General features: G+C 39.1%; 1 protein-coding gene across 1 annotated transcript in view; it reads right to left on the minus strand.

Moving 5' to 3' along the window:
• LOC137502870 (gastrula zinc finger protein XlCGF8.2DB-like) overlaps positions 1–16,138 on the minus strand; it is a 78,775-nt gene that overhangs the window by 45,785 nt on the left and 16,852 nt on the right. Inside the window, exon 3 of the mRNA XM_068230028.1 lies at positions 2,459–2,539. Coding sequence (XP_068086129.1) covers positions 2,459–2,539 — 81 coding nt within the window. The remainder of the gene's footprint in view (positions 1–2,458; positions 2,540–16,138) is intronic.

Consider the following 16,138-nt stretch of genomic DNA (forward strand, 5'->3'; position numbering starts at 1 on the left):
CTTTGTGAAAAACATGTATGTGAGAGAATTATAGAATATTTTACGTATATTTGGGTTCATATTCAACTTCAATTTTGCAATATTTTCTTTATGTGAACACACTGAAGAATTATTGTCATTGTTTTAACCAAATATTGGTATAGTCGACAATCTTTTGTACAATATCGTCTGGAAAAAATAGCTCCCAGGTTTGAATTGGAGTTTTGACATTCCTGGCTAAACCTTTAGGCCAATTAAGGTGTTTTACAATATATTATGACCTGGTTCACGACCAGTCTTTGCGAATATTGGGTGTGCATGCCATTCTGTCTTACAGTCCTTGCCTGTCAAATTCACTTCAGAAACACCAGCACCAAATCCATCATCACCAGATAGCTCACTATTTGTATCATGGTCAGTAACCTGAAGATTGTCAGTATCACCTTCATCATGACTTTGTGGCTGCTGTCTGGAAATATCTTCTGCTGCCTCATCCCTTTCTTCCAATAGGCATCCTACTGCTTTGTCTCTGTCTTTCACAAATGCAGTTATTCTTTTGCTTTCTTCCTTTTCAACACTCTCTATCAATAATCGGATCCATTCCACTTCAGCAGGATCCATATTGAGATGTATATGCACACGAAACTAAACAAATCTAGTAAAACACACCCGGGTGTGTACTGGTCACAATGACTGAGACACAAGTTACACTAGTGGGCTCATCTGTGTAAAAGACTGCAGACTGACTCGAACATCTACCTTTCTGTCTACAGGGTGTCTGAGGAGGGGCCACCCTATCAGGTGGCTAGACGATCCCTTGGGGGAGATAGTCTGGAGGAAGGGGGTCATAGCTGACCTTCAGACGTATTCCCTGACCAAAACTTTTAGAGGTCAGTCGTTTAGACCGCTATGCGCCCGATTAAGGGTTAAATTAGCATTCCTGGCCAGCAACAACTGGCCTGGGTAAGGATTTGGTAGGGAACTTCTTTTTACGGCCGCGGAGCATGGTTCTGTGTCGGCATACAACTGCAGGGGGTGTCAGTCCCAAGCCAGTCTTATTCTCTTTGCGTCCGACATATTGGTGCTTAATTTTACGTTCAAGAGGCCTCTTTCAAATGGCGCAGGTTTGAGCTGCTTCCGTGCTTACCTACTGGCCCACATAGGCCTAAACTAAGAATTGATTTTTCAAATAGAATCTTTCAGATGATGTGGAGGTAGAGAGTAACAGCGCATGGGAGAAATGTTTGAAAGGGCAGTCCACTGCGTGTCATGGTCCCAAGCCCACAGTTCCTTGTTAATGGACATAAGTTTTTATGAATGTTGTCATACACAACGGATCGACCGTGCTCACGATATCAGTACAGAACCTGATAGTGTACCTATAGGAAAGTAAAAATGGATTTAGATGACCCATTAGACATACAGTATTTATTTCTCATTTTCAATTTAAAAGTTTTTCATGAGCCTTTTTATTTTCTTGTGTGTTGTACAGCAGTTGTTATAGAACCTGATATGGACATCCAGAACTTAGTAACATTAAATGTCGGAAATACAAATGGTCTCGTGTTTGGGAAAGCATGATATCATTCTTTCATTCAAGCACTGAGCGAGCATCCTTCTTCTCTAACGAAATGTGAAGGACGCAGCATGTATGAAATGTTTTTGTATTTTCATAAGTGTAAATGAAGGCTATGATGGTCCACATTCATTACCACATTGAAAACAGTGTTGAAAATGATCCGCTGGAAAGAGTGGGGAGTTTTGCACCACTTGACCCATTGTGTATGTAAAAGTCAGCGGAAGTGGGTGCACCCATTCATACATACGGGCGTGTTTTACTCCCGCACTGTCTGAAAGAGGCCTCGGTGACTTATGTATGTAAATTACGTCTACTGTATTTACGTGTGTAACAATTTACGTAAATTGGGACTACTGCACTTACATATACAGCTGACACGTTGGTGCTTTAGTTTATGCTCGTAAATGAATTGTGCAACAACGTTCATAAATTAGGCCTACTGTACTTACGCATAGTGGTTTGCAGGACATTAAGTTACGGAGAAGAAGGAAGCTAGACAGTTTACAGATGATGAAAAATTAAAGTTTATTGAGAAAGTGGATGTTAAACCACACAAGAGACGTGTGCAAATCACCCAGATGATGGACTTTCCAGTGAATCTTGAACATAGTTAATTGTAAGCGACATGGACAGTTTGCGTTTCTAACAACATTTTTCCTTGAAGTTTTACTATGTTTCTGATTTAAAATGTACTACTTCCTTATATATTTTGTTAATTATCACTGTTTCATGTTTTTATCATAATTACTTTTATGTTCAAACCTAACCTTAAATTTAACAGTGAAACTGCTTTTCATATTTTTAAGCATGTTCCTTCTTTATGAAGTTCTTTTTCTTTCTGTCCTTACAAAAACATCCTAACCAGTTTTGGCTCTATTAGATTACTTCAAATGTGTTCACCTGTTTTTGTCCTGGCTCGGGCAACTCTGGTTTAGTTTCTTCTTTCATGTGCATCTCGTCTGATGTAAGTAGATAGTTGTTCTGTGGAAGAGTTAATATATTAGGCATATTCTTCATACACATCACGAAACTTAGCTACATATGAGTGGACTTAACAATTCATAATTTCCTGGTAAATGAGTCAGTTTCAGGTTCAATTCATTATTTTCAGAAAATCTCCATGTTGATCCTTAAAAAACATGACAACTAAAATACCTCTAGGAACGGAAAAGACCTGTTTGAATGCTCAGGGATATTTTTAAAGTGTGGAGCAATTATATAATATAAAACTAAAATAATACTAAAAAATCTGGATAATGTACATACAATATTCTGCTTATCTTAAAGAAATCAATCCTGAATTATTCACAACTTCAAAATTGAAATGGTGTATGGCTTTTAGTGCCAGGAGTGTCCGAGGACATGTTCGGCTCGTCAGGTGCAGGTCTTTTGATTTGAGACCCATAGGTGACCTGCATGTCATGATGAAGGTGAAATGATGATGCAGACAACACATACACCCAGCCCTCATGCCAGTGAAATTAACTAATGATGGTTAAAAATCCCGACCCTACCGGGAATCGAACCCGGGACCCCAGTGGCCAAAGGCCAGCATGCTAACCATTTAGCCATGGAGCCGGACAGAACTTCAAAATTTATCACTATCATCTTTCACTTCTTGTACCAGCAAGTACAGCACAGCATGAAATATGTATCATCCATATCTCCTGTTGTCTGTGCAGAGCTCAGCCTGAAGGCAGCAAGGATTCTCAACAGCAATACCATCAGTTGTGATAGAGAGCTAGGTGCCACTGAGGAGCCAAACTAAGGAAATGAAGTATGTGGTAGTTTTCCATTGCTTTCCTCTCCTACCCAAACAGGGCTATTACATACCAGACTCTCATGTTCACTGAAATGCACACCATATGAACGTCAACTTCACACCCTTTCCTACAGGATGTGGCTGTATTAGGAATGGTGTTACTAGCACTGTTTGTATCTCAGTCACTTTTACAGTCAGAGCCAAGGATAAGAATGAGACACAAACTACAAGTGACAAACTTGTTTCGGGCCAATCCAGAAGACGTCAGGCATTAAGCATGCAGTATCTGACCAGAGATGGATTAGGGCAGGCTGCCTCATATGAAATTTAGAAAGGAAGTCATCAAGGACATAAACCCTAAACAAAATGAACCATAGAAACAATTATTCCTATAGGTTATTTGAACCACACCGAGCTACAACATAGAGGGTTTGTATGCCTGACATTAGCATTCTTTATGGTGGCGTGAGAACATAATTACTAGCAGCTGACAGGGAGATTGTGCATGGTAACTAAAATTCATATGTTTTAAAAAGTGAAAAGTTTGATTGTTGCCTTCAAGAATGCCAGCCCTATGTTCAGATAAGACTGCACTAATCAGTGCAACTAGACCAAGGATACATTGGTTTTTGTAAATGTAACAAAGGCTTTTCAGTCTATCAAACACACAGCAAATACAATGTAAATTATAACATACCTGTAAAATACACACTAACATACAAAGAATGACATGTTTCATTCTACATAAACATCCTCAGATTCTATCAAATCACTTGAAAACATGCTTATATATGTACAGTATTGTTTACGTTGTGTAAACTTGTCAATGATAGAGAGTTTAGTGATAACATGAAACAGTAATGACAAAAATAAAATAAATATACAAGTATTTATATAATGAAAAACTTTCATACTTATCTAGACTGCCGATGCTACGTCCGTTGTCACCAAACACTATTTCAGGACTGTGGTCATGTAAAGTTTTTGGTGAGGCACGCTGCGCACGGAGAGGGGAGAGCAAGAATGGGAGGGGCCTTGTGGAGCGAAGTGGATCTCTCCTTTCGGATGATTAAATCGAGTATACTGTACAGTGGGGAGGGGAGGGGAGGGGGAAGTAGGGCAGAGCGACTGGAGCGCTGTGGAACCTTCCATCAACATTGGAGAGGGGAAAGAGGTTATTGACCTACTCCATATTAAATGTACTTTTTATGTAATATGGATGAATGCAAATTAATTACTTAGGTGAATAAAGCAAGGAGCGGTATTATTATTATTATTAAGATAAAAGCAATTTAATGAGTAGGTGTTGTCAGATATTATGTGAGTAGAGCGAATAGGGGGGAATTATTTAAATGTGTATGCTCATTCAAAGTCAGGAGTATATGAACTCAAGTGCCAAGAACCTAACTGCAACGCCACATATATAGGTCAAACGAAACGTAATTTCCATACAAGATGCAAAGAACACAAAAACGTGATCAGATATAATCGGCATTCAGCCTTCGGGGAGCACATATACGACTGTTCACACCATTTCACAGACATTGACACTGATCTTAAAATTTTACACTTTGAAAATAAAAGTAAATTTTGAATATAAAAGAGGCAATAGAAATTTACATCGCAAAAAATGCGAATGCAAATAACCTGAATGAGCATACACATTTAAATAATTTCTCCCCTATTCGCTCTACTCACATAATATCTGACAACACCTAGTCATTAAATTGCTTTTATAATAATAATAATAATAATAATAATAATAATAATAATAATAATAATAATAATAATAATAATAATACCGTTCCTTACTTTATTCACCTAAGTTATTAATTTGCATTCATCCATATTACATAAAAAGTACATTTGACATGAAGTAGGTCAATAACCTCTCTCCCCTCTCCACGTTCATGGAAGGTTCCACAGCGCTCCAGTCTCTCCACCCTACTTCCCCCTCCCCTCTCCACTGTACAGTATACTCGATTTAATCATCCAACAGGAGAGATCCACATCGCTCCACAAGGCCCCTCCCATTCTTGCCCTCCCTTCTCCGGGCACAGCGTGCCTCACCAAAAACTTTCCATGACCACAGTCCTGAAAGAGTGTTTGGTGACAACGGACTTAGCATCGGCAGTCTAGATAAGTACGTACGTTTTTCATTATATAATTAACTTACTTGTATATTCATTTTATTTTTGCCATTGCTGTTTCATGTTATCACTAAACTCTCTATCATTGACAAGTTTACGCTACGTAAACAATACTGTACATATATAAGCATGTTTTCAAGTGATTTGATAGAATCTGAGGATGTTCTTGTAGAATGAAACATGTCATTCTTTGTATGCATACATACATACATACATACATTCATTATCATTATAGACTGTTATGCCTTTCAGTGTTCAGTCTGCAAGCCTCTGTGAATTTACTGAACGTCGCCACAATCCTCGATTTGCAACTAGTGTTGTGGCCTCATTTAGTTCTATAGCTCTTATCCTTAAATCGTTAGAAACTGAGTCTAACCATCATCGTCTTGGTCTACCTCTACTTCTCTTACCTCCATAACAGAGTCCATTATACTCCTAGGTAACCTATCCTTCTTTGTATGTTAGTGCGTATTTTAGAGGTATGTTATAATTTACATTGTATTTGCTGTGTATTTGACATACTGAAAAGCCTTAGTTAAATGTAACGAAGTCAACACTGGAAAACATGGCTTCATTCTTAACAAAACATTGGTTTTTAGCAAATGTTACTGAATTATAACTGAGATTGCTCTTGTAATTCCTGTTTCTAATTAAACCCATTTTTAAGGTTTCTTTAATGTCAGGTCAGGTACATCCTGCTACCGCATGCAAAAGTAGACAGTACTACCAGCAGTTGTCTGGCCGAGGGTTGTGTAGCTGCTACCAAAACTGAAAAACTAAGGGAGAACCAATGATTATGGGCAAAGGAGTTCAACCTGAAGGGGAAGCCACTGTGTTGGAAATGACACATGAATCAACTGGAAGCTGCTGCCTTGCAGATGTGGCAGGGTACTGCTGAAGGCTAACGGAGATAACCCTGACAGAAAATCTTCTTTAATGTTAGGGCTAGCAAGTCAATTGGAGAGTAACTGCAATTGCTTTCCACACTTACACGAGCCTTGGATGGAAACCAAGAACTCAGAGTATACAACAGTACTCACAGAACCACACCAGGTATGACAGCTTACAGCCAGATGATAGGCCAGGTCTTGCAATTTTGCAACAACCCCAGAAGGCAACACACTCTAAAAGAAACAATCAACATATTTGCAACTAGTGTTGTGGCCCCATTTAGTAGTGAAGAAGTAGTAGACATCGTGGAGAGAAGGAAATCATGAACCCTAGGACTGAGTGAAACTAAATGGAAAGGTAAAGGCAAGAAAGAGTTGAGTAAAAGCTATACCCTCCACTGGAATGGTAACAACAGATGAGAAATGGAGTTGGATTGATATTGTCAAAAGAGTTAGATAGTATTAAAGAGATCCAGTATATCAATGAGAGGATTATAAAGTCAACAGTTCACCTTGTGAAAGAGAAGATGATACTGGTGCAAATGTCTGTCCTTCAGACGGATTGCAGTCAGGATGAAAAGACCAAATTTCTCGAAGACCTGAAAGATAACATCAGTGAAGGGAGGGCAATCATCATCGGGATACCAATGCACAGCTTGGGAGAGACAGGAATGGCTATTAGAAGATGATGAGACCACATGGCTATGGGAAAAGTGATTCAAAAGGGTAACATCACCTAGACTTCTGCATAAGAAACTGTTTGGTAGTAAAAAAAAAAAAAAAATTGGTTCAACAAAAGTGTCAGTCACAAGATTACCCATTACAGATGGGATGGAAAGAGCAAGACGGTCATTGACTATCTCATTACAGATAAAGAAAGAGGTAGACGTGTGACTGATGTCAAAATGATTTGCAATTGACCACCGGTTATTTGTAGCAGTTCTGAAAGACATTAATGTACAAAAAGTAACATACAGGAAATTACCAAAAATTAAGGTGTGGAAATTACAACAGATTGGAATGAGGACCGTATAAGAGGATAACTGCCTACAGAAGAAGTGGAGAGTGTTGAGGTACAGTGCACAAGATTTAAAAACACCTTGATAACACAAGCAATAGTGGTTTGTGGGAAGAGAAGTGCAAGAATAAGGGAAAAAGAGACACCCTGGTGGAATTAAAGATAAGATCCTCAATAAAGGAAGGAACATAGCACAAAAAGAACAAGATAGAAAGAAATCCAAGCCAGGACAGGTAAGGGAAAAGGGGAAGGCCGGAGAGCTTGAGTAAGTTTACCGGGACAAGAAATTGAGAGTTAAAAGAGTAATAGAAAAAGTATAAATTGCTGGGAGAAATCTACTCAAAAAATGAAGGAAGACAGCAGAGGCAATATGAAATTACTGTTCAGAGTGATCAAAAACAAAAGAAATTCAGCTGAAACCATCCCAACAATTGAGGATCCTAATGGAAACCTGGCCAGGAAAGTAGAGGAAATCACAGAGGTTCTGATGAATCATTTTGCTCACCTATTGAATAGGACAGAAGCATATCAGAGAACAAAAGAACGAGCTGTTGAAAAGTGCACAGAGGAACCTCCCATTACATGGGCAGAAACTGAAGGAGACCTTAAGAAGATGCCACAAGGGAAATCCCCAGGAATCGATGAAGTCAGCACGGACATGATTAAAGCAGCAGGAGTCCAGGGTTTACAGTGGCTACACAGAGTCCTCAATGCAGTTTAAAAGATTACAAGATACAAGATAAACACTCAAGGGTGGCATTATATCCCTGTTTAAGAAAGGAAATCACCTCAAATACTCCAACTACTGGGAAATAACACTCTTTTCTCATGGGCTGAAGATTCTTGAGGAAATCTTACAGAGCAGATGGCAGGTCAGCTTAGAGCCACAGTTTGAAGAACAGTACGGCTTCAGGCCTAACAGCTGCACAGCAGACCTAATCATCAGTGTCCATAAGTTAATGGACAAATATTAGGAAAAAGGCAAAGATCTGTGTATGGATATCCTTGATATTCAGATGGCATATGACAGCTTTGCGAGAGAGAAGATATAGGAATGCCTGAGTAAAAAGGAATGTGCCAGAGTTACTGGTTAAAAAAAAATTCCACATGCTGTATCAGAACTGTACCAGCTGTGTGTGACTGAGCAACAGACATTTATCCTGGTTCTAGATCAAAACTGGAGTCCAGCAAGGCAGTGCACTATCCCATTATTGTTTATCACCACCACTTTACAAAGCAAAAAATTTAAATGTATCCTCCTAATTCAATACAAAACATAATTCCATCATTAGATGGAGCAATAAAATGCAAACATGTTTTGACTCGTTTGAGCCATCTTCAGTGAAATAAGTGGAGATTAAAGTAATCTACATAACATAAGCTAAAAATGTGCTAAAAACATAATGAATGAACAAATGAATAACAAAAGAGACAGATGGAAATAAAAAATTACAATATACAATATTTACATCACTAGATGGAGCAATAAACAACTCGCTGAAACAAATTACGTGAAAAAAAGGGTTAATATAAAAAAAATGTGCTAAACCTAAGAAAATAAAATAAATAGGTACAGTTATCTTGAGACATCCATAGGATATGACCAGTTTGTACCCAGAAAGTGCTTTGAGAGTTTCATGGTGGTTTAATAATTTACTGTGAACCAGCATTTTTACGAACTGCTTTTATTCAAAGTAGTTTTAATAATTTATTTGTGAACAAAAATGTCCCTTTCCAAATGTAGAAAGGTAGATAGTAAGTGCCGTGCTTTGTGTGGGTTTGCATATTGGTGAACATGTTTTTTTTTTGCTATTCGCTTTACATCAAACCGACACAGATAGGTCTTATGGCGACGATGGGATTGGGAAGGCCTAGGAGTGGGACGGAAGCAGCCATGGCCTTAATTAAGGTAAGTTCCAGCATTTGCCAGGTGTAAAAATGGTTAACCACGGAAAACCATCTTCACGGCTACCAACAGTAGCATTCGAACCTACAGTCTCTTGGAAGCAAGCTCACAGCTGCGCGACCCTAACCGCAACTCGCTGGTCGCGAACTTGAGAGGACCATACTGAATACAGCATCTTAGTACAAAAGTCCGGATTTCATAGCATTAACTGTTTTAGTACTGTTTTATTACTAATTTATCAGTATGCCATGATAGCAGGGTGGATACCATCCTGGAATCCAGATATGAAGGTCCCAGGTTTGATTCCAGGTTCGGTCAGGAATTTTTATTTTTTATTATAGCTTCTCTCATGTTGGAGACTCTGTGATTGTGTGTGTTTCATTGTTCAATTCCATTTCATCAGCTCTTCTGTAGAGATTAGGATAGGAAGGGCATCCGGATATAAAACAACTACCTAATCCAGAATTCACTTCCAATCCCCTAAAAATATGGAAACTGGGCCAGTAATAAACATTGCTGTTTTTTATTAGCAAAACTGGTACCAATTGATGTGGTATTGCTGATTTTTGTTTATTAACAGAATCATAACAAAAAGGAGTCTGAATGCCCCAGAGATTGAGATGCTGGTTGACATTGGATCAGATTCTGAATATGCAAGTGATTCAGATGCTGAGGAAGTTCTTTCAGGGCCCCAACCCAGGGAAAAATTTGATCAGCAATCAGGAGTATTGACCAACAACCTAGTGGCAGTTTCACACAGGACTTGATTATGGACTTTGGAGATCCATACTATGAAAATCATACATTTTCAGATACGTATAATGAAGGCTTACATAACAGCACTGCTAGCAGTTAATCAGAGACAGTAACTTTATCTGATAACTCAACAATATGTATTTTCAAAACAAGGGGAAAAGCCAACTAAATTCAACAGCTCCATATATTCTGAGCCATACGGTGCCAATGTTCCCGTCAATTTGCTTTCTCAATGACGTGGCTGGATGAAACTCTTTTATTTCTTCCTTGATGATGCTATTGTAAATGCTTATATACTGTACAAGGAAACAAAGAAAGAACTAACCATGGGAAAGAAGCCATTTCAGTAGCATTAATGACATTTTGTAAGTGAAAAAAGTGTATTTTTCACAGTAAAAGACAATTTATGTAATGTGATAAAAATATCAACCACAAACGACATATGTGTTTTCAGTTAGCCTAAATGAACTATGGTCAATTTCTTGCCAGAGCAAATTGTAATAATTTTTATAATAAAATAATTATCATGGAACCATACACTTATTTCTGTATAAACACATTACATGGACACTAATAAAAAGGGTTTCATTAAATTTCAATGAAAAAATAATTAAGCCCTATTGAACCGTATCCCCTTTCATAAAAGTGGGCTAGCATCAGCGAAAGAACACGTGGAGTGGTTCGATGTGATTGGGCGAAAATAAATCAAGCTAAAAGATGAAGCATACTAAATTAGTACCTGGACAGGATCTATGGTCATTATTCTAGTGAATAAGAACCCAAAAAAAAAAAAGGCAAAGATGAATTTATTCAATAAAACATAGATATCATTCATACTAAATGTCACAAATAAAGAAAAATTAAATGAACCGACGACCTCTCTGGGCCAAAGAGAACCTATACCGAGCACATTATTTGAAAAATACAACAAGTGAATCAAATTTACATAAATCGAGTTACGACCCGAGGAACAAATATTTATGATCACAGCAGAAATGTACTTGGATACGCGTTACATTCGAGTGGTTTGTCGCCGCCGCTAAACTTTCTAATTTCATGTCTAACGTTCGCAATACTAAAATTGTCCAAGAAAATGTGATGTTATCAGACAATACACTATTAGGCAAATACACATTAACTTGATATAAATACAGTCTGATGCAAATATATTTGGACAATGGGATAAATAAACCTCTTGTTCAAGCCATCCTACTCTCCCTTCCAAAAGAAAAACACAGACTCTAAATATGGCCCGAGCCATATGCAAATGAGAATGGTTAAGAAACCTTACAACCCAGCTATTAGCTTACAAACTAAAATAAACGCACATTTAAACAACGTTGGTTAAGCAAAATAAACAATAAAACACAGGTCACAACACCATCAGAAAAACAAGTGTACACACACACACACCTGTAAACAAAGGACACATGGGAAAATGCATATCATCGGATATCAATCTGAGTTCAGCTCCGATATGTGGGCATAGACCAATTGCGCCTGGCTCGGCACAATACTTCCGACTTGCACCCTCACTGAAAGGAATGCATACAGCTGTGACACACAAACCAAACGCGACAGGCTAGCAAGGGGCTGCAGGTTTCTTAGAATTGTTCTAACAGGCTGGACTCAGTGGACGCTGTCAGCTAAGGCCTTCATTCACTCACGGCTGGCGGATTCCAGCCAGCTTGGCTTGCCTGGCTTAGGTCTCCCTACCCGAGACATGGATCCATTCTCACAATAACAAGCTCGGCTCTTAATTAGCCCACATTACCAGCTGGTGAATTCACATACGATAATGCCTCAATCCCAGCAAATACATAGGGCTACTGCCTATCACTTACACATATCTGGCCTCAATAGCCATTTCGGGCTACACGCGCTCTTTACGCAACGTAACATGGGTTCGACCCCCCACTTAATTCAACACAGATGGGCGCTCGGGCCTCTGGTTTCAATCCCTAGGTAAACTTTCCTAGTTTTGTGCCTTCGTTATGCATATATCAGCATCCTCTAGCCTCACAACTCGCGTCACGTAAGTCCGACCCATATAAATTCTAAATCTGCTTTCCCTGCATATCTAAAGATCTTAATTGATTCGACGGTGTCCACAGTTCTGTCGCACGTCTTAATGGTACCTGAAATGCATGCTACGTGCAGAGATGACAGTAAATAAAGGATAAAGAAAAATCCTACTCTAATCCTGATAACATAACCCTCGTCCCCATGCGACATTTAAGGCTTAAGGCCTAAAAATTCTGTGAGGACGCTATCCAATAAATCTCAAATAACATAGTGGAACACACAGACAGAAACACGTAACCAGAAAATCAAATCATACAACACTAACTGTAACCTAATTATTTCCTTTAATTCCCAACTATCTATATAACACACTCACGTCCCAAGCTAATACATGCAATAGCTTATGAACACATTTACTTTACTGAAGTTAAATCAAGACATACGCCTCTCTGGATGACTTTAAATATGCACCAATATTTACATAGAAATCTAATTTGCCTATAGTATATCTATCTGATAACTACAACATGCTAATAGACATTAGAAAGCTTAGCTGTAACGACAGGAACCAGCAACGGTGATCACATGACCGCTGGTGTCATTCAGGCCTTAGCCTGACATCTCAGCGATCTCCTGGAGTCATAGCCTCGTCCTCTCGAGTCCAAAGACGGCCATGATTCTCCAGTAAGCCTTGGTATCCTCCAATGTAGTTGTTGTGGAAGTCTTCTTCGCCGTTTCTTTATGCAACGAGCACATGGGATCCACCCCTAATGATTAGGTTGCAATTAGGCAACAACCTGTGCAACAGAGTTACAGTTAAATAAATGCACCATTAGATTGCAGGCAGTTTCCTGTCCTTCACAACGGCAACATATAAGACGGTACGCACACGACATATGCGCATTCCGCGCCCGCGTCCCGAACACTTGTTGCTACCGTGAACAAAATACATTTGTGAGACGCCTCAAATATAACGAGCACTCACAGTCTGAAATTAGCAACGTATACAGTCATTCACCAGCCCGCACCCTGGCGACTACTCAAATACGAATATTTTAGACAGAGGTAACTGTCCAGATCACTGTTTATTACATGAATTAAAACACCATAATTAAAACAAACAGAGCTTCTAACATGGCGTGGCTTCCCCTTTCCAAGTTCTTTTTCAACAACCTTCCTACCTCCGTCCTGCCAAAGAACTTTGCCCCATAAATACTGGCCTTCCGGTCCCACAACCAAAACAGGTTCAAACCAGGCTATAGGTTTGAATGTAATACACATGAAACAGGCATAATTATACAATGTTATTATTCACAGACATAGGACAATTCAAGTCTCGTTTTCCCATACGAACAGACTGTGGAATATGGCTCCGTGACGGATATCTTCTGACAGATTCCAATGAAATTTTATACCAGGTTGGGTCAAGTTGTCTACATTTCGCTTGCAGTTTGCCAGCTCCGGAAGCTCGGTTATCCCCACTCCAGCACGTGGTTGGTTGACAATGTTAACCAGCGGACAGAATCTCCGCGCCTACACGTCCTACAGCTTAGTTCAGACTCGAAAAATGTCCGTCTATCCATGGCTTGGTGTCGACTTCACTCTAACAGGGTGCAGTATAGCTTCCTAACAGCCATTGTCGTCCTACATGCAATAATCTGTTTTCTTAAATGAACCCTGTGTGTTACTCATGATAATATGTGGCATATGGCGATATGTTATATAATAAAGGGTTAATTTACACTTGTACCACCTGCATAAGCTGAAACTTATCAGGAAGGAGAAGAAGAATCCACTAGTGTCCCAGTATGGGGAATGTCTTTTCCCTTGGTAGTGTCATATGACTTCTCTAGGTCCACGAAGCATAAGCATAACTGTCTATTCTTCCCACAGCTTTATTTAATTACCTGCAGCATACTGATAATCAGATCCGGACAGCCCCTTTGTGGGCTGAAACCACACTAAGTTTCATCCAACTTCCTCTCAACCACTGATATCACCCTCCTTTCCAAGATGACAGGGAACACCTTGCCTGGTATACTGATCAATGAGATGCCATGATATTTGTTGCAATTCTTCCCATCCCTTGCTTATAGATATGTGCAATTACAGGTTTTGTCCAATCTGAAGATACCTTACTACCGCTCCATGATGACCTTATTACAATCTGAAGCCATTTCATGCATACCATCTCACTTAACTTCACCATTTCAGATCAAATTTCATCTATTCCTATTGTTTTATGACAATGGACTTTGTTTACCATCCTTTCCGCTTCCTTAAGTGTAATTACATCAACACCGGGCGAGTTGGCCTTGCGCGTAGAGGCGCGCGGCTGTGAGCTTGCATCCAGAAGATAGTAGGTTCGAATCCCATTATCGGCAGCCCTGAAGATGGTTTTCCGTGGTTTCCCATTTTCACACCAGGCAAATGCTGGGGCTGTACCTTAATTAAGGCCAAGGCCACTTCCTTCCAACTCCTGCGAATTTCCTATCCCATCGTCGCCATAACACCTATCTGTGTCGGTGCGACATAAAGCCCCTACCAAAAAATTTCATGGATGTCTGACAAAAATACATACCCTGGAGATTTTCTAGCCTTATTTGTCAGCAGCTTCACTTTCTTTATTCCAAGTGTAGAGATACTTAGTTCACTAAAAGTCAGACAGTGGTCCCTATCATCAAAAACTCCCTGGAATACCCACAAACTCCTAACAGATATTATGAATTCAAGGTTATGCTCAACGTATAACCGGACTTGGCCCGCGAAGGCATCTTATGTGGCCCTGGCCGAGTTTTTTGTTTTTCAAAGGTACCGGAAAAAATACATAATAAAAACTTTATTGTAATTTACGGTCATAAGGGATAAAATGATAAGAAATATCTCTGAATTATTCAGTTTTGTTTTGACATGATTTTTTTTTACTGGGTTGTAAAATAATTCTAAGATGCATAATTATTCCCAGCTTAAACAGAGGTAAGAGTTAAACTTCATCTGTTCATTTTTCGGAATTACAGCTGCAGACTTGCCTGGAGAGTGAAAGGCCTCCTGCATTCCACGGGGGATTCAATAGGTACAGTTATCTTGAGACATCCACAGGAAATGGCCAGTTTGTACCCGGAAAGTGCTTTGAGAGGTTCATTGTGGTTTACTAATTTACTGTCAACTAGCATTTTGACAAACTGCTGTTATTCAAAGTAGTTTTAATAATTTATTTGTGAAAAAGACTGTCCCCTTCCAAACGTTAAAAAGTGGATTGCGAGTGCTGTGCTTTTAAAGAAAAATGGACTGACGACTATTTTTGTATTCAGAATAGTGAGAAAGTAATGTGTCTGATATGCAAGGAAAATACATCAGTTTGTACAGAATACAAAGTCAGACAGCATTCTGATTTGAAGCACAAATCTAAATACGATTGGGTATTATGGAAAGAACAGATATCAAATTTAATTAAAAGTCTCACTGCTCAAAAACAGATCAAGGAAAATATAGCTGCAGTCTTCGCGAACTATAAAGATGCACATTCATTGGCCGCAAAAGAGAAACCATTTTCTGATGGGGAGTTTGTGATGAACTGTATACTTTCTGTAATAGAAGAAATGTGTCCTGAAGAGAAACAACTGATAAATTCGGGCAGCTTACAGTGGAATACAATGACGAGAAGAGCAGAAGAACTTGGGGCTAACTTGCGCTCACAACTACACGAAATATCTAAATCATTCGAGTGCTTTTTGTTGTCTTTGGATGGAAGTAATGATGTCCATGACACAGCACAACTTTTAATTTTTATTTGTGGGATTGACAAAGCAAGTGAAATAACTGAGGAGCTGGCATCTTTAAGAAGCATCCACGGAACTGTAACAGGCAAGGATTTGTTTCTCCAACTAAGTGAAACATTGAAGGATCTCAATTTAGGATGGGATGGACTGGCAGCTATACCAACAAATGGAGCAAGGATTATTAGTGGTACAAAAACTGGATAGATTGGAAAAATAAAAAACAAATTCACTAACAGAAATGCTGATATGCCTCTTGAATTACACTGCATTATTCATCAAGTGCTATGCGAAAAA

This window comes from Anabrus simplex, chromosome 13, assembly GCF_040414725.1.
Source record: "Anabrus simplex isolate iqAnaSimp1 chromosome 13, ASM4041472v1, whole genome shotgun sequence".
NCBI lineage: Eukaryota > Metazoa > Arthropoda > Insecta > Orthoptera > Tettigoniidae > Anabrus > Anabrus simplex.